General features: G+C 34.8%; 1 protein-coding gene across 5 annotated transcripts in view; it reads left to right on the top strand.

Annotated features, from left to right (window-relative positions):
• The window catches only part of KIF18A (kinesin family member 18A), an 85,007-nt gene that overhangs the window by 2,339 nt on the left and 64,074 nt on the right, over positions 1-18,594 (top strand). For 2 of the 5 annotated variants that reach the window (XM_081543515.1, XM_081543518.1), the window contains exons 2-8: positions 1,724-1,807; positions 7,574-7,946; positions 9,492-9,649; positions 13,069-13,173; positions 13,601-13,711; positions 14,764-14,961; positions 17,165-17,341. In XM_081543515.1, coding sequence (XP_081399641.1) covers positions 7,622-7,946; positions 9,492-9,649; positions 13,069-13,173; positions 13,601-13,711; positions 14,764-14,961; positions 17,165-17,341 — 1,074 coding nt within the window. In that variant the 5' untranslated portion in view covers positions 1,724-1,807; positions 7,574-7,621. Of the gene's footprint in view, positions 1-1,723; positions 1,837-7,545; positions 7,947-9,491; positions 9,650-13,068; positions 13,174-13,600; positions 13,712-14,763; positions 14,962-17,164; positions 17,342-18,594 lie in introns of all 5 variants that reach the window. The other 3 variants (XM_081543514.1, XM_081543517.1, XM_081543516.1) reach the window with 2 other exon arrangements.

Genomic DNA, 18,594 nt, shown 5'->3' with positions numbered 1-18,594 from the left:
TCCATAATTATTACGGGAAACTTTGTGTTTAAGGTAAATTTTATTATTTTTTTTGTTTTGTTTTTGAGATAAAAATACCTGAGCTTGTTTAAAACCCAAATAATACAAAAGAATATAAGGAGAAAGTAAACCTGCTTGTCAATTATTTTCCCACCATCAAGCAACTGTATTATCAATTTCTTGTGTTCTCTTCCTGAGAGAGCCCACACACATACAAGTATGTATATGTCTTTTGAAAATACAAATGGTTGAATACCATATCCACTATTCTGCATTTATTTTTTGCACACGTATCTTGAAAATCTTCATTAGTTCATTCATTCAATTATTCAACAAGTATGTAATAATTTCTAAATATATGACAACCCCTTTTCTAGGTTCTGGAGTGCAGGTGAAGTTCCAGCTTTCATAGTGCTTGCATTTTAGAAGGGAACTAAGCAATAAATATGTAACCAAATGATATATGTTTTCCAAGTAGTCTATATGCTAGGAAGGAGAATAAAACTGATAAGGAATTAGAGAAGCAAGGGCAGGGTGATACAGTTTGAAGTGAAATCTTTAGGGAAAACCTCTATGAAGTGATGTTTGAACAAAGACCTGAATGATGAACTGAGATCCTAAGATTTGTAAATACCTGAAGATAGAGCCTTCCAGGCAGAGAGAAGAGAAAGTTAGGCCAGAATGAGACTGAGGTGTTGAACAAACACGGAGAAGGACACTGTGACTGAAACAGTAATGGAGAGGGAGGGTAACATTTGGAAAAAGAGATGGAGAGGTAGACCGGAGCAAGGTGTAGACCCTATAGGACCTGGTAAAGAGTTTGCATTTTATTCATATGCTGGAAAGTCATTGGAGCAGAACAAGGTGAGGTACATCACATGATCTGATTTCTTTTGAAGACAGTATCAGTACATATATGATCTTTGACTTAACTGGCTTAAATTTTATCTAGGAAAACAGTAGCTAGATATAAGATGAGGATTTGCCTGTTCAACTTGGTTTATGTTAACTTGCAACTATTGAAGAGAATTAGTTTTAACACCACTTCTTTAAACATAACAGAAGAATGAGGCTCTCAATGTTGTCATTCTCCCAGAAAATTGACTGTTACCCTTATTAAGTGATAGTGTTTTAACCGTCTTCAACAATTAACATAAAAATGATTTCATTTTCCTAATTTTGTAAAGAAACTGGGCACATTATTTAACTTTTTTTGATGCTTCAGGGTCCTCATTATGATTTCTTGTTATTGCCAACCATTTTACTCTACCGTGGTATGTTGGTTCTCTTAGAGAAGTATAGTATGTGTTTGCCTCCTCTCTAAACGGCTATATTGCTTTTTTGAATTCCATGTCTACTTTTTATAACTTATTAATTAATTTATTCATTAATCAGCTGTTTTGAGAACTTAACTATATACCAAGCACACTGCAAGAGATAAGGAGGAATATAAAGGTAGAAACATATAGTCCTGTTAGCTGTTATGTATTGTCATACACAATAATCATAAAATTTAGAGCTAGAAAAGAACATTAGTTATCAATGTAGTCCAACCCTATCATTTTATAGATTACTACTAAAGCCTCTTCATCACTCTCTTTCCTACTCTACCCACTCTAGAGATACCTTTCTATTATAAAGGAAATGGTGTTTTGTTTGTCCTTAATGTTTTAGTCCCACCAGTGAAATCCTACCAGCTTGCTTTTTTGATTCTATTCAACAGATATCACTTGAAAGTAGATATGACAAAACTGAACAGAGACTGTGATACTATCTGCCGAATGATCATCTGAAAATAATTTTTGAGGTAACACATTATTGCACAGATAAAATTTTGTAGTCTTTTCTTTTGCCACTTAAGTAAAAATGGTCAAGGAATGTAATTTCTGTGTGCCTTAGTCAGAATCAACTGGATGTCTGTCTCTTTTACTTGGCCATGTTAGAAAAAAAAGCAGTCATCATGTTTTAATGCAGGAACAACCTCATTAATTCCTAATGACATCAGCATATTTGAACATAATTGAGCATAATTTTTTCATTTAATAATTCCCAATTAACTTCAAAGTTCTATAACCTGACATTCAAATCTTCTAGATCTGGCCCCACCTGTATCCAGCACAATCTTTTTAATGCAGCCCTCTCCATTCCCTTTTGTTCTCCAGCTACAGTCTGGACTGAGCAAAGCTTAACTGAGCATCTCTTTAAATGCTGTAGATAGAATTAAAGTCATGTAAAACTAAATGGTTAAACAAAATGAGATTTAAGCAAATTGACCACACAGCCATTTATGTCCTCAGCACAAGCTGTTTCCTACCACAAGCTTTTGGACTTGTTGCCCTGAAATACTCCTGCCTGGGAGCCACTTACTTGCTCACTCCCTCACTTCGGTCTCTTTTCACAACATTCCCATCTAAAACAAGAACCCACACATACACTTCTAACTGTCTGTTCTAAGACCCGGAAAAATGCCTTGCACATAGAAGGCACTCAGTGAATATTTATTGAATGCATTACTAGTTTTCTCTCCTGAAATCTTTTTTTTTAACCTGGTAATAACTATCTTCAGCTCTCCATTCCAGTTGTTCCTCTGGGAAGCTTTTAACTCTATCAGTCTTGTTAGATCTCTATCAGTCACTGTTAACCTTTATCTGATAACACTTATCAGAGTTACAGCTTTGCATATTTGCACCACTATTTTATCAATGGCTCTTTCCTCACTAAGCTATATGTAATATTAATAATAATAGCAGACGTTATAATGCCTTCTCTGTGCCAGGTATTTTTCTAAGTGCTAATCCGCACAAGAACTTTATAAGGTAGGTATTATTATTAGTCCCACTTTACAGATGAGGAAACTAATCCCTAAGGAGTTGAGTAACTTGCCCACTGTCACAGCCAGTAAGTAGAAGAACTGGGATTTTAACAGTTAGCTTATTGAGTTAATGAGTTAATTAATTAACAAGAGATACCTTCCAACCTAAGATCTGTTTTGAAAAAAATCACCTGATGTTTTATATATGTTTTTTAACCATTTCATTTGTGTATATTTTACCTACCATTGAGGTGGGGAGAGGGGGAATCGTATCAGTTAAAAGCAAGGCATTGTTGAACACTTCTAAAAGCTTTTAGAAAAATCTGTGTAGAGGTTAGTTTTTGGTATCACAGGGAATGTGAGAATCTGTTTTTGTTATTCAGTTGCCAAGTCATGTCCGATTCTTTGCTGCCCCATGGACTGCAGCACATCAGGCTTCCCTGTCCCTCACCATCTTCTGGAGTTTACCCAAGTTCAGGTCCATTGAATCGGTGATGCCATCCAACCATCTCATCCTCTGTTGCCTTCTTCTCCTTCTGCTTTCAATCTTTCCCATCATCAGGATCTTTTCTAATAAGTCAGCTGTTCGAATCAGGTGGCCAAAGTGTTGGAGCTTCAGATTCAGCATTAGTCCTTCAAAGAGTATTCAGGGGTGATTTCCTTTAAGATTGACTGGTTTGATTTCCTTGCTGTCCAAGGGATTCTCAAGAGTTTTCTCCAACACCTCAGTTTGAAAGCATCAGTTCTTCCATGCTCTGCCTTCTTTATTGTCCTGCTCTCACATCTGTACTTGACTACTGGAAAGTGCATTGTCTTGACTATGTAGACCTTTGTCAGCAAAGTGATGTCTTTACTTTTTTAATATACTGTCTAGGTTTGTCATAGCTTTCCTGTAAAGAAACAGTCATCTTCTAATTTCATGGCTGCAGTTACCATCTGCAGTGATTTTAGAGCCCAGGAAGAAGAAATCTGTCACTGCTTTCACCTTGTCCCCATCTATTTGCCTTGAAATGATAGGACCAGATGCCATGATCTTAGTTTTTTTTAATATTGAGTTTTAAGCCTCTTTTTCACTCTCCTCCTTCACCCTCATCAAGAGGCTCTTCAGTTTCTCTTCACTTTCCTCCATTAGAAATCTATGTAGAGGTTAGTTTTTGGTATCACAAGGAATGTGAGATTCTACTAGCCTTTAATAGACAGGGGTCAGAAATGTTAACATCCTCTAATATTTGAGACAGCTCCAAATAAGGAAGAATTGACCTACCGAAAATGGCTGTGATAAGCTCATTGGGAAACAATGGAAAGATGGGCCAGTTATCTTTGGGAAGAAGAGGCAGGATTGGAGGCAGGTAGGGAAAAGAATTGGCATTTCTTGAATGCCTTAATACACTTAATGCTTTTTATCTCTTTTAGCCTTAAGGACATCTATTAGGTATTATTTCTTTTATACAAATGAGAAACCTGGAACTCAGTGAGGTCAAGTAACTTGTCCAAAGTCAAAGAAAAGGAGTATAGGTATTTATGGGAGTTGGCTATATAGAAGCTCAGGGTGAAGAAAGAGCAGAGTAGTAATTCATCTGGAACCTAACTGTTAGAATATAAATGACCATCCTTTCCTTTTCAGTGTTCTATTTTGGGCACTCACAGAGTCCTAAAAAGCGAGTGCTATGTCCAGTGTCTTCTGCTTTTAGATAGCCTTGGCCTTAATTTGAATTCCTTTCAAAAGTATATGGTTTTATGATATATGTTAGCTTTATCATTATTATTTCTTCCACTTTAGGAAACACAATATCTTCTTTTAACCCTGTCCCTCTCCACCCACAGCATTTCTTTGCTTACCTGTGCAGTAGAGCTTCCTGTATTTGCTGAGTCTTCTTCTCTTCAGGCCTTTGTCCTGCCATTGCCCCCACATTGCTCTTATTTGCTTCTATGTTGCCAAATCCCGTGATGACTTTTAGTAAGTATTAACATTCAGAAAACTAAGATCATGGCATCTGGTCCCATCATTTCATGGCAAATAAATGGGGAAACAATGGAAACAGTGGCTGACTTTATTTTTTGAGGCTCCAAAATCAGTGCAGATGGTGACTGCAGCCATGAAATTAAAAGACGCTTGCTCCTTGGAAGAAAAGTTATGACCAATCTAGACAGCATATGAAAAAGCAGAGACGTTACTTTGCCAACAAAGGTCCGTCTAGTCAAAGCTTTGGTTTTTCCAGTAGTCGTGTATGGATGTGAGAGTTGGACTATAAAGAAGACTAAGTGCCGAAGAATTGATGCTTTTGAACTGTGGTGTTGGAGAAGACTGTTGAGAGTCCCTTGGACTTCAAGGAGATCCAACCAGTTCATCCTAAAGGAAATCAGTCCTGAATATTCATTGGAAGAACTGATGTTGAAGCTGAAACTCCAATACCTTGGCCACCTGATGCGAAGAGCTGACTCATTTGAAAAGACCCTGATGCTGGGAAAGATTGAAGGTGGGAGGAGAAGGGGACGACAGAGGATGAGGTGGTTGGATGGCATCACCGACTCAATGGACATGAGTTTGAGTAAGGTCCGAGAGTGATGGACATGAGATGGACAAGTTCCGGGAGTTGGTGATGGACAGGGAAGCCTGGCATACTGCAGTCCATGGGGTCACAAAGAGTCGGACATGATTGAGTGACTGAACTGAACTGGACCTATTAGCAGTTATTTAGCACAATTGATCATTCTCTCCTCCTTGATTTAGAAGGCCCCCCTAAATTTTAATGCCATGATAAGCTTGAAAAACTGAAAAGCTTCACATGGCATTAAAACTCTGAGGACAACTTTTACTTTCTTAACTTAGCTTTCAGCTGCCTTGAAATGTCCACCCAGATATTGATTAATGTTCTCAGATTTAAGATATCCAGAATGAACTCCTGATCTTCACCCCAAAACCTACTTTACTCTCCATTATTTCTATCTCAGTTGATGGCTATTCTATTCTTCCAACACTCAGGCCAAGAACTTGGAAGTAATTCCTGAATCCTATCTTTCTCTCATTCCCTCCATCTATCAGAAAATTCTTTTGTCTTTACTTTCAGATTATATTTACCACACCCTGTTCTAAGTTGACTGCATCATTTCTTGTCTGCATTACTTCAGTGGCCTCAGTAGTTTCCGTTTCCTCAAGTATGTCAACAGTGAAAGTGATCAGATTGCAAAAATCAAATGCAAAAATATTAAATGATATGCAAATACAAAAACTTAATAAATCTCTGAAATAGTAATCAGACCCTGGGCTTCTACTTCAACTCAAACTTTATAGCTGAAAGAAAAGAAAGTGAAGTCGCTCAGTCGTGTCCGACGCTGCGACCCCATGGGCTGTAGCCTACCATGCTCCTCTGTCCATGGGATTTTCCAAGCAAGAGTACTGGAGTGGGGTGCTATTTTCTTCTACAGAGGATCTTCCTGACCCAGGGATTGAACCTGGGTCTCCTTCATTGTAGGCAGACGCTTTATCATCTGAGCCGCCGGGGAAGTCCTAACTTTATAGCTAAACCATATATAATCACGAGGTAGGCCACTCAAAAACCTAGCTTTGATTTTTCGAGAGAGCTCTGATACTACTTTAGTTTAGGTCATGAGAATGGACAGCAAAGGGTCTCTCAGAATTGTATTAAGGTACTGAAGGGATAGCTTTGGCTTACGAACTATTTTTAATAAAATTGAACTTGTCTGCAAGTCTCTTGGCACTGGAAATTGACACAACCAGGCTTATCTGTACCTGTATCTCAGAGACCCATAGAGTTAAAAATAGTTCCAGGTATATGTCAGTTAGCTTGTCCAGGTAGAAAGTAATAGAGATGGTGTAGTCCTCTAATTTTTTGTGTATTCAGAAATTCTAATCTCTGAATATAGATCCTAGTCTCTGCTCTAAAATCATGCATATTTTGTCATTTTTATAATGTCTGTTGAGCTTCCCAAGTGGTGCGGTGGTAAAGAATCTGCCTGCCAATGCAGAAGACACAGGAGATACAGGTTCAATCCCTAGGTCCAGGAGATTCCCTGGTATAGGAAACGGCAACCCACCCCAGTATTCTTGCCTAGAAAATTCTATGTACTGAGGAGCCTGGTAGGCCACAACCCATGGCGTTGCAAAGAGTGGGACGCAACTGATCATGCACATGTACATTTATACTGTCTACCATGTGCTAGGCACTGTTTAAGACTTGGAACGCATTGGTAAGCAAAACAGATTTTTTAAAAATGCCCTTAAGGGGCTTATAGTTTAACTAGAATAGAGAAAGTAAACACCAAGCATGCTAAATAGATGGAAAATACATATTCTATTAGGAGATGGTAAGTGCTTTGGGAAAAAATTGAGCAGTAATTACCCTAATAAGGGTAATTAGGAATCAGTTTAGCAATTTTAATAAGGATGGGCAGAATGGGCACCATTTGAGCAAGGACTTGAAAGAAGTGACCAAGTTAGTCATGTAATTATTGAGGAAAGCACTTTATGATAGAATCGCTAGCAGAAGAGCGTTAATTGGGGCACTTGGCCTGTTAGTTGGAATAGGGGCAATGGGAAAGACAATAGGACATGAGGTAGAAGACATAGGCAATTAAAAGAAATTCAGGTCTGAATAAGAACCATTGGAAAGTTTCAAACTAGGGATTTCCAGCAACATTTACTATGTGAGTGGAACACAATTAACACCTTTTTTTTAGTTAGTACTACATGCTAGTCATTTTGCATATAGTAGAATTAATATTAATACTCTTTAATTTCAGAAAAATATTCAACCACTCACATAAGCAGAGGAATCAGGATAGTCGACAATGTCTGTCACTGAGGAAGACCTGTGTCATCACATGAAAGTAGTTGTCCGTGTGCGTCCTGAGAACACAAAAGAAAAGGCCTCTGGATTTCATAAAGTAGTCCATGTTGTAGATAAGCATATTCTTGTTTTTGATCCCAAGCAAGAAGAAATCAGCTTTTTCCATGGAAAGAAAACTATGAATCGAGACATTACAAAGAGACAAAATAAGGATCTTAAATTTGTATTTGATGCTGTTTTTGATGAAACTTCAACTCAATTGGAAGTTTTTGAACACACTACTAAGCCAATTCTTCATAGTTTTTTGAATGGATATAATTGCACAGGTAATTGTTTGAGCTGAGATTTAATCTGATTTCATTTTTATATTAGGATATCTGCTTGACTCTTCTAAATATAACAATTTTAAGATGCTTGTTTGCTAAAAATTCTTCAGTAGTTCATTGTAAATGTAGATTTTCTTTGAAATTTAGTCATCATATATAACATTTTTGAAACTTTCTTTTCCTGGGTCTTGCTTTGGTTCCTGTAGAAGGTCATTCTTTCCATTTCTTATTTTAAAACCACATGCTTCAGATAGTTGATGCCAGATTTCTCACAATTTGTATTCATAAATATTCCCAATGTTTACCTATGCAATAGTCTATCCCTGGGGGATAGTGGAACATTTCTGAACGCTTGGCAATTTCTTCATAGCACTATTTTTTCTTTATAGTACCTTGAAGTAACTACTTTTAAAGCCCGTGTTGAGTATCATACATGTGCTGTTTTAGTATATCTTCAGCCCAAAGAAGCATCTTTAGTGCTCTCAATAGACCTATAATTTGCCTTTCAAAACAGCTCTGTTGATTTCCTAGAAAAAGAGCTCTCCAAAATGCCAGTTAATTGAATGCTTACCAGGTACTTCACACCATTATTAATATTTTTATAATTACCACCATTTAGGGCATTATCTTTAAGATACCCCAAAACTATAACATGTTTCCCTGTCTTTCACCGACTCATTCACTTTTATTGCAGAAGGTTTACCCTCTAGGTCAAGAAAGAATGGAATGTGGTTTATTGATTAGACCTTCTTTGATTCTCATTTTTAAGCAGATATTCTTTTCCTCATTCATGAAACTCCATATTGTCTCTAGAGATTTAAAAAAATTATTTTAACTCCAAATGAAAAAAATCTCTAGAAAAGTAATACTGAAGCTTTGGTTTCTTCTTGATTTTACTTTATATTATCCAACTATCTTAAGACTTCATGTTGTACTGCCAGCTTACACAAAATAAAACAGAATGAAACATGAATCAGTTTAATCCATCCTACTAAAAAGTATTTTTGTAGTTAACAAACTTAGCAGAGAGATTTAATTTATAAAAATAATTCTCAAAGACATTGCTTTAACTGAATATTATTTTGGGTATTTGCCATATGTAATTCAGAGTGGTTTTTTTTTTTTTTTTTGGCATTTGAAGAAATGTATCACTGTTCTTTTGTACTGGATAGAGTCTTGAAAGCAAAGTAATTTACCTAAAACAAAAATTTTAAAAGGAATTATTATGAATAGCTTTTATTTGGAATTCTGCAAATTTGTATTAATATTTAGTACCTGCTTTGTGCCAGATCACTGACTAGTAGTGTAAGTCACTTACTAGGTAGGAAGGATACATAGTCTCTGCTTTAGTGGAACTCAAACAGTTAGAAATACAGGATGATACTGTAAATTGCCAGGATTTAAGAATGAGTATAAATGAATTTGGATCTGTTGGGTTTACAAGTTACTGTTTAGGATATCCAAATGGGACTATTCACTAAACAGTAGATACAGTAATATTATGTGTCATAACAAAGAACTCTGATCCCTTTTCAAAAAACTCAGTACTTGCATATGGTGCCACGGGAGCTGGAAAGACCCACACAATGCTAGGATCAGCTGCTGAACCTGGAGTGATGTATCTAACAATGCTGGACCTTTACAAATCCATGGATGAGATTAAAGAAGAAAAAGTATGTAGTACTGCAGTTTCTTATCTGGAGGTAAGTTGGCAATATCATTTTTTGGTTTAATCAATAGTACTGAGAAATCTTTTTATAAGAAATTCCATTGTCCTTTCAAATTATTCTATCAGGAGGCAGAAATTTTTTCATGAATATATTAATATAAAATCATTAAAATTCCTGGTCTTCAATTATTTGTTGTAGATATTATTTTTTTCTGTTAAGTATTTTGCCATAACTTCTGACGTATACAGAAGTAGTAGGATTAATATAGATAGTATAAAGAACTTCTAGATTCCCTTCATTTGGATTCCTCATATGTTAACATTTTACTCTCTTTTCTTTCTTTCTCCATATGTGGTTTTCCTTTTTTTTTTCCCCCTGAACTGTTTGTTACAGGCTTGTAAAAACAGGAAATTTCTTAAATAAAAACTGAATAGTAATCAATATCAGGAAATTAACAATGATATACCATTATCTAGTCTATAGACCTTAATGAGATTTCGATAATTATTGTAATAACACCCTTTATTGAAAATAAAATCTAAGATCATATATTGTATTCAGTTGCAATTCATCCCTTTAGTCCCTTTAATCAGAATGTTTTTTTCTCTATATTTTATGTTGCTGTTGTAAAACTTTTAGTTTGGATTTGTCAGTATTACATTCAGGTTATGGACAGGCAGGAATACCACATAAGTGATGATGAATTCTTCTTATGTAACATATCAACAGGCTTATATAATTAGTTAGTCCTGATACTGGCTACATTAACTTTGATCGGTTTCATTACACTGGTGTCTACAAAGTTTTCCCACTATAAAGGTACTGTATTTCCCTTTATGGGACTTCCCTGGTGGCTCAGCGGTAAAGGATCTGCCTGCAATGGAGGACATGCCAGTTCGATCCCTGGATCAGGAGGATCCCCTGCAAGAGAGCATGGCAACTCACTCCAGTATTCTTGCTGGGAAAATACCATGAACAGAGGAGCCTGGCAGACTACAGTCCACCGAGTTGCAAAGAGTTGGACGTGAGCCAATCGACTGAGCATGCATTACGCTTTATAATTAATAAATAACTTGTAGGGAAACAGTGTAAATCCTGTGACTCCTCAGTCTTTGGTCTGTTCATTTTAGTATCCACTGATGATTCATGCCTGAATCAATTACTATCATGATTGCAGATGATAGTGAAATTTTCAAATTCCATCATTTCTTCTACAGTTCTTCATTGGCTTTCTACTATGAGGAAGAGCTTTCCCTTTCCTCTACTGTATCAATGTAGACTTATGGATTCTTAATATTATCCCATAGATTATAATCCCTTTCTCTAAGTATTTATCTGTATGCTTAAATTGTGCAGATTTGGCCAGGTGAGGTTCCTTCCTGCTATCTCTCGTGTGTGTGGGTTTTTTTTTTTTTTTGACACACCTCATCATTTGAGACTTTCTACCTCTTAATAGCTGACATTCAACAAATAATAACTAAGTGGTTGACACTCTCACTTTGTGTTCAGATAGTGTTTCAGAAACCAATGCAGAAACAGACATTCCTGATTTTACTGCCTTTTCATTTGTAATGTCAAAGGGTCAATTTCTAGTTTTTACTGCTCTTGCTGACATCTTATTGTTTGAGAGTTTCTTCACATTTCAAAAATTGATTTAAGATTATGTTGCTAAAAATTGTCATCAGTCTATAGAACTTGGTGATAAATGAGAAGTAAAATTCATTTTCTATAGTTAAGTATTTTGAAAAGAATTGTTCTGAACTTAATTAGGAAGAGAGCATAGCACTGTATTCATTATTTCTTCCTTAGATCCTTTTATAACTGAGAGAATTTTGAAGTTTGCTTATTTTTATAATGTTTTTAGTTGTTTTTTCTTTCTTTAAGTCTCTTTTCATTTTATTAATGGTAAGGCAATGTCTAATCTAACGGTTTTCCACTCAGTCTGTGCACCAAAATTGGCTGTGGGGTTTTTTAAAACTAGACATGCCTAGACCTCACCCCCTGGACATTTTAGTTTAATAGATCTGGATTATAGCCAAGACATCTATGTATTTTAAAAGGTCCCAGGTGATTTTGATGCATAGACCAGCTTGATAGTAATTGTGTAATTATGTATTTTGTATGATTGAAGTGGGTAAGGGAAATCATTTAAAAAGTGACTGTTGCTTATCAGAAAAATAAGAACTAAAAAATTATCTCTTCATTTTATCATTTTACTACTTCTAAAAATTTATTGCATTTAAAAATGGTTATCATTCATTGTAGCAAGTTTTCCCAGCAATGAATTATCACTGTAGGCTATTTATTAGAACATGGATATAACTTACAGAAAAATAATTCTTAAAGATTACATTTTATATGTGTTTTTTTAATCTTATCAAATAGGTATAATTGTAATTTTGTTATCAAGTAGAAAACTTAGTACCTTTAGTAAATTCATAAAAGTATGTCAATTGTACTGTTTCTGTATATTACTTAAACTGTTGTTTTTTAGTCGCTAAGTCATATCTGACTCTTTTGCAACCCTATAGACTCTAGCCTACCAGGCTTCTCTGTCCATTGGATTTCCCAGGCAAGGATATTGGAGTGGGTTGCCCTTTCCTTCTCCAAGGGATCTTCCCAATCCAGGGATCAAATCCATGTTTCCTGCATTGGGGTGCAGATTTTTTTACCACTGGGAGCCAACAGGGAAGCCCTACATTACTTACAGAAATTACTAAGAGGAAAAAGAATTGCCAGAAATTTAAAATACAGATGTGTATTCAGTGCCATTCAGTAGAGTGAGGATATCAGACTCTGCTCTTACCTTTGTGACTGTGAACTTGGGCAAATCACTTAAACTCTGAGGGCCTCAGTTCCCTCATTCAAGTTGAGGGGAGACTGTCCCATTATGGAATTATCATTACATGTTAAACTTAATGAAATTGAAGGATAAGTGAAATAAATACCATCCATCTTTCAGGGGTTTTCTTTAACTTTTAAGCTCTGAAATTTAAAAGTTTGAACTAGTTGGGCATCATGAAATAATATCTTCTCCAGTAAGAACCACACTACTTCCATATAACTTACGTTTCCAATCCATTACTGAGTTTCCCAAGACCATTTGTCCCAGATATTTCCAGAAAATAGGAAGAGGCAATTCCAGCTATCCTATTTCTGTTGACTTGTAGTTATCAAATGGGGAATTAGAGGAGGAGGATGTAAGGACTCCATCATTAAATTTTAAGTTCAAGTGCTGGTTATCAAACTCTTCTGTTTTATCAGATGTTAGAAAAGTCATGGCAATGTGTGATAGAAGGGATGAGATGAATGGAAATGAGCTGCTGCTTCTTTTTGAGACAAATTCTAATATAACCTTAAGGCAGCAATGTATGCATGTTTGTGTCATGTTGTCGCTACTGTTTCAGTGTCAATGCTAAGCATCAATGCTAAGCAATCCTTTTTATTTTAAGGTATATAATGAACAGATTCGTGACCTCTTAGTAAATTCAGGGCCACTTGCTGTCCGGGAAGATGCCCAAAAAGGGGTGGTCGTTCAGGGATTGACTTTACATCAGGTATGTTTACAAACTTCTTTTTTTGCTTGTTCAAATAGCAAGTATGGTAATTTAGCCATGTACTTATTTTAAAATAATGAAGTATCAAGTTAAAATAATCAAGTATATCATCAGTCTTGTTTTGTTTTCCTTTAAAATAATCAAATGGGTTTTTCTTTTAAAGCTCTACTGGGACATTTAATATAGTATATTATTCTGCTTAATGTATTATTTTATCTCCTCAGAGAGATTAGATTTTATCTTTTATTTTTCATATAGCACAAAAGTGCTAAGCAGATGATACACAATTGATATTTAATGGGATTTAATATATGGAAAATAATTTCTATTTTACCTGTAAAAGTCTTCTTGATTGTTGATGGTTTATTAAAAAATTTAAAGACCAGTGATTAATTTGTATGTTTTTCTTCTGTGTCAACTTCTTTAGCCCAAATCCTCAGAGGAAATTTTGCAGTTATTGGATAATGGTAACAGAAACAGGACACAACATCCCACTGATACGAATGCTACATCTTCTCGTTCTCATGCTGTTTTCCAGGTAACAGATCACTAGACCATAGCTCTTAAAATTGAATTTAAATGTAGCCAAATTTATGAATAGTAACCTTCAAACATTCTAAAATATCTCTTGATCTGTGGACTTTTCTACTTCTCAGTGCTTCCTTTATTTTGCAGCTTTGAGAAGATTCTGTCAAGAATATTTAGAATTGAGATGATGTTAGTTAGAAACATGTAAATTTTTAACCTGTGTAAAAATACATGATAGTAAAGTGGAAGTATTAGAAGTTTTCTTTCCTTTTCTTTTCTTAAATTGGTAAAAAATATTTAATCTTTCCAAAAGATAATCTTTTATTCAGAGCAGACTTTCTCTTTATAGATCTAGATTTACAGAACCAATAAATTGGGGAGGTACTGATTAAGATTTCACCATAGTGACCATGTAAGTAGTTGCATTCTTTAAGAGAGTGTGTGATTCAGTTGATATAGTACTTTTTAGGAATGCAGGTCTAGAAAAGCCTAAAGCATAGGTTAGTAGTTATTATTTGTAGTTTCTAGTTCTATTAAAATTCAAATGATTATAAGCTTTATTGTGGATTATGCTATTTGAAACTCATCTAATAGTTACAGTTGAAAGAATTTAAATCTGAGGATATCAACTCTTTCAGAAAGTCTCTAATCCACAAAGCTTTATTAATCTTTTCTCTTCTTCCCACTGACTCTTAATTTATCAGTAATCTTGAGAGAAATGTTTATCAGGGACATTGAAATTTCCCCAAAATATCTTAGACTCAGTGTTACCAGAGTATAACAGGCAGCTTGTTTTAACCTTCTATCAAACCAGGAGTTATTAATATTTACCCTCCAGTACACATACAGGAAGTCTTTTCATTTTCAAATTTTTCTCAACTTTGGTAATTACTTTTGGTACTCTTGGATATCAGCCAGTCCACTCAAGCTGTACCTTGTTCAGTATGTCTTTATACTGAAAATAATTGATTTCTTGCTCTTTTAAAAATAAAATGTACATTTCCCTTTTAATTTTCTTAAATCTAATCCTCATTTTCCCTATTATCCTGAAATTCCAACAAGATTTATTTGAGACAACAAGATAAAACAGCAAGTATCAATCAAAATGTCCGAATTGCCAAGATGTCACTCATTGACCTGGCAGGATCTGAAAGAGCCAGTGCTACCAGCGCTAAAGGGACCCGGTTTATAGAAGGCACAAATATCAATCGATCACTTTTAGCTCTTGGGAATGTTATCAATGCCTTAGCAGATACAAAGGTAGGTACTATATGTTTATTTGTTTAAGTATTTTGAAATATGTATAATTCCCAGAAACATATTAATATAATTTTGTTTTAAAGATCTATTATAAATCAAGTTTTAAGAATATAACAATCATGTTTACATAAAGAGCAAAGACCACAGAGAGTCTAGTATATCAAATAAAGCTATGGGCCTTTTTTGTTTGTTTTGTTAACTTCTCGTTTTATAATCAAAATTTGTTGAATGAAAGGTATTGGATATCAGATTGAGAGTTAATATTTATGATATTTTCTCATCATTTATTTTGAATTTGATTTTTTTTAAATGACAATTTAATGAGCACTACATAATAAGTGAAGTGAAGTCTTTGCGACCCCGTGGACTGTAGCCTACCAGGCTCCTCTGTCCATGGGAGTCTCCAGGCAAGAATACTGGAGTAGGCTGCCATTTCCTTCTCCAACTACATAATAAGCATGATAATTAAATTGGCATGAAGACAAAGCACACGCTAGAAAAAGTTAATTCTGGTCTGGTTAGTATTTTATATATATACTGTAAAATTGAGTTAAATATTAAAGAATGTTGAGTTTTCTTAGGAAGAGGAGCTTAGGGTATAAAATATAATTAAATCATCTAGTAGGATAATGTATGCTAGATGCCTTTGGGTCATTAAAAAATATTTTTTGTCTACTCAATGCCAGAAGTGCTTACAAGAGCACAGTGTATTCGATAACTTCTATATTTGTAAAAATGACTTCCTTTTTTTTTAAGTTAATTGACGCTGTTGGTTAAGAATCTGCCTGCCAATGCAGGAGATGCAGGAAATATGGATTTGACCCCTGGGTTGAGAAGATCCCCTGGAGTGGGAAATTGCAACCTACTCCAGTATTCTTGCCTAGAAAGTTCCATGGACAGAGGAGCTGGTGGACTACAGTCCATGGGGCTGCAAAGAGTCAGACACAACTGAGCATTCACACACATGATAATTTTAGTTCAAACCAAGCTCAGCAGCTGTAGGAAAGTTACTGTTAAACTCTTCAAAATGTTGCATTTTGATAAATATGAAGTACATTAAAATGATTTGGGAAGTCTTTTTTATTTTTTTTTAAAAAGGCAAGTTTCTAAAATCACATGAATATTATGAAAGCAAAATATATTTTGTATTCTAAGTTAAAATCTCAGAATATGTGAGCAGACAGCATGGTATAGAGACTGATTTCCTAAATTTCGCCATTCATGAAATTTTTTCCATATATTGATTTAATGTTAATAATCGACTACTGTTGAGTCATTTGTTAGTCAATGTTTAACGCATATCTTATACATGCAAAATCAATTCAAGTAGTATCAGCCTGTGCACACTCCACACTGTTTGAGAAAGACTGCTATGGTGGAAAGCATAGTACTACTGGGAGCTGGGAGACCTCAGGCCAGTTTCTAGCTCTGTGAATTACCAGCCATGTGACCTGAGGCAAGTCATGTGGCTTTTTGCTTAGCTTCATTTTTCTTTTCTGTAATATGAAAGAGTTACATTGGATAGCACAATATTGCTTTTACCTTAACATTATATTGCTCTGTTTTTATGTAGAAGTGATTGGAAATGTTTTTACTGTAAAATCATAACTGTCTTTTAAAGCAAAAGATAATCTAGAAAAATAGAGTTCTCTTAGACCTGTTGTTGTGCTTTCAGATAAAGTATTTGTAAGATGATAATTTATTTTGTATTCATATTAGATGGTTATTTAAAGAGAGAAGTAGCTCTCTGCTATACAGAATTCTTATTATTCTTCTGGAGTATGTTTCTCCAGGGCATATATGACTTTTATATTTTAATTTCTTTTTTAAAAAGTTTTTTTTAATAGACATTTTGATTTTGAATAGTTTTAAATACAGAAAAGTTGATTTGATAATACAGGAAGATTTTATTCAATATACCCCACACTCAAGTTTCCTCTATTAATATGTCACATTAATATGGTACACTTATTACAACTAATGAAACAGTATTGATATTTTATGATTAACTAACATTCACACTTAGTCAGATGGAGATATAATCTTTCAATGGGAAGTTTGTTTCTTATATTCACTGAGCAGTCCCATAAGATGTGTAAGGCTGGGCAAAGTTGCGCAGTGCTTAAATTCTTATAGTGAAATGGTAGCAGGTTTGCATTTGAATGTGGAAAATAACATAAGAACCCTGTTTTTGTTCTTTCAGAAAAAGAATCAGCATATTCCTTACAGAAATAGTAAGCTCACTCGCTTGTTAAAGGATTCTCTTGGAGGAAACTGTCAAACTATAATGATTGCTGCTGTTAGTCCTTCCTCTGTGTTCTACGAAGACACATATAACACTCTTAAGTATGCTAACCGCGCAAAGGACATTAAATCTTCTGTAAGTGTGTTTACTCTGCCTTTGTGGTAACAGTACTTGGTGCATTTTTTTTTTCTTTTTTATACCTCTAGCGAAATATGAAATAGAGATATATTTCTACTAATGAGTTAAGAAATCAAGGCTAGAAATGTCTTTACTAACCCAGTTAATTCAGCATTAACTAGGACAATTAAAACATTAAGCATCTTAATTACATATATAATAAATACGATTATTTAATCTCTTAAAGAATTAGGATGTTTTAGTGCCTTTCTTTCTAACCTTTTTCACATCATGACATGTGATATTTTGATGGCGTTTTGGTTTAATTGGTCAAGGCCTCAACACATTTGTTGCAGCCAAAGCTGATGCTCTACTGTAGCCCAGCATCAGCAGTTTCCGCCTGAAAACCGTGGCCATGTTTGCTATCTCTTCAAGCCTTAGTTATTTACTTCATCTATAAAGCAGATATAATATCTGTCTCAGTTTATAAAGTAAATAGTTTTTTTAAAAATAATTTATTTTCACATCATGATATTGATGTAGCCAATCTGTATAGCTACAGCAATGTAATAATGAGTGGTTAGGTTGATATTTTTGCCAGTAATTTGGGGTAACTTTTTTTAATGTAAGTGAAACATGATGATGGATATGTAAAAATCACAAGACTTCAGAGTTGTAATAGACCTAGAATTCAACTGGTATGATGGCTTCTCTTCCCACTTACCTCTCTGCTACTCCCACTGATTGAAGATAAGTGGGTTATTGTCTTCCTTAGAGAAATATCCATATATTGTTTATATAATAAATTGGGAGAGGTTGTGCTCTATTGAGTATACAGAGGTTTTTCACACATATTTTTCATGCACTGCTTACACCAAACCACTGAGGAAGACATTTTTAGCTCTTCTTTACAGTTGAGGAATTACATGTTCAAAATTTTAAGTATTAAATTCTAAGTTAAGTGAGAAGTGGGCAAGGCCTCAAAATCAAGTATTTGGATTTAATGTTCTTTCCACTATGCCATAGCTGCCAGGGGGCTCATACTTTCATAAAAAGGATAAAATATATTAAGAACTTGTTAAAAGCTACTTGAACATACAAACTGGTAAAAATTTTAATTATCTCTGTATCTTAAAAGTCAAAGGACAAAGGAAAAAATGGGCAATTTTTATTATATGAATGCCTGCTTTGCAAGTTCTTTAAAGTACCTTTTCTCTGATAGTAAAGAAGGCAGTTTCTTTTATAAATCTGTTATTAATGTGTTCAACATA

The sequence above is a fragment of the Giraffa tippelskirchi genome, chromosome 11 (assembly GCF_054371585.1).
Source record: "Giraffa tippelskirchi isolate mGirTip1 chromosome 11, T2T-mGirTip1v1.2.pri, whole genome shotgun sequence".
NCBI classification, from domain to species: Eukaryota; Metazoa; Chordata; class Mammalia; order Artiodactyla; family Giraffidae; genus Giraffa; species Giraffa tippelskirchi.
Note: the sequence above shows the minus strand (reverse complement) of the source record. Positions and strands in the feature narration are given on the sequence as shown.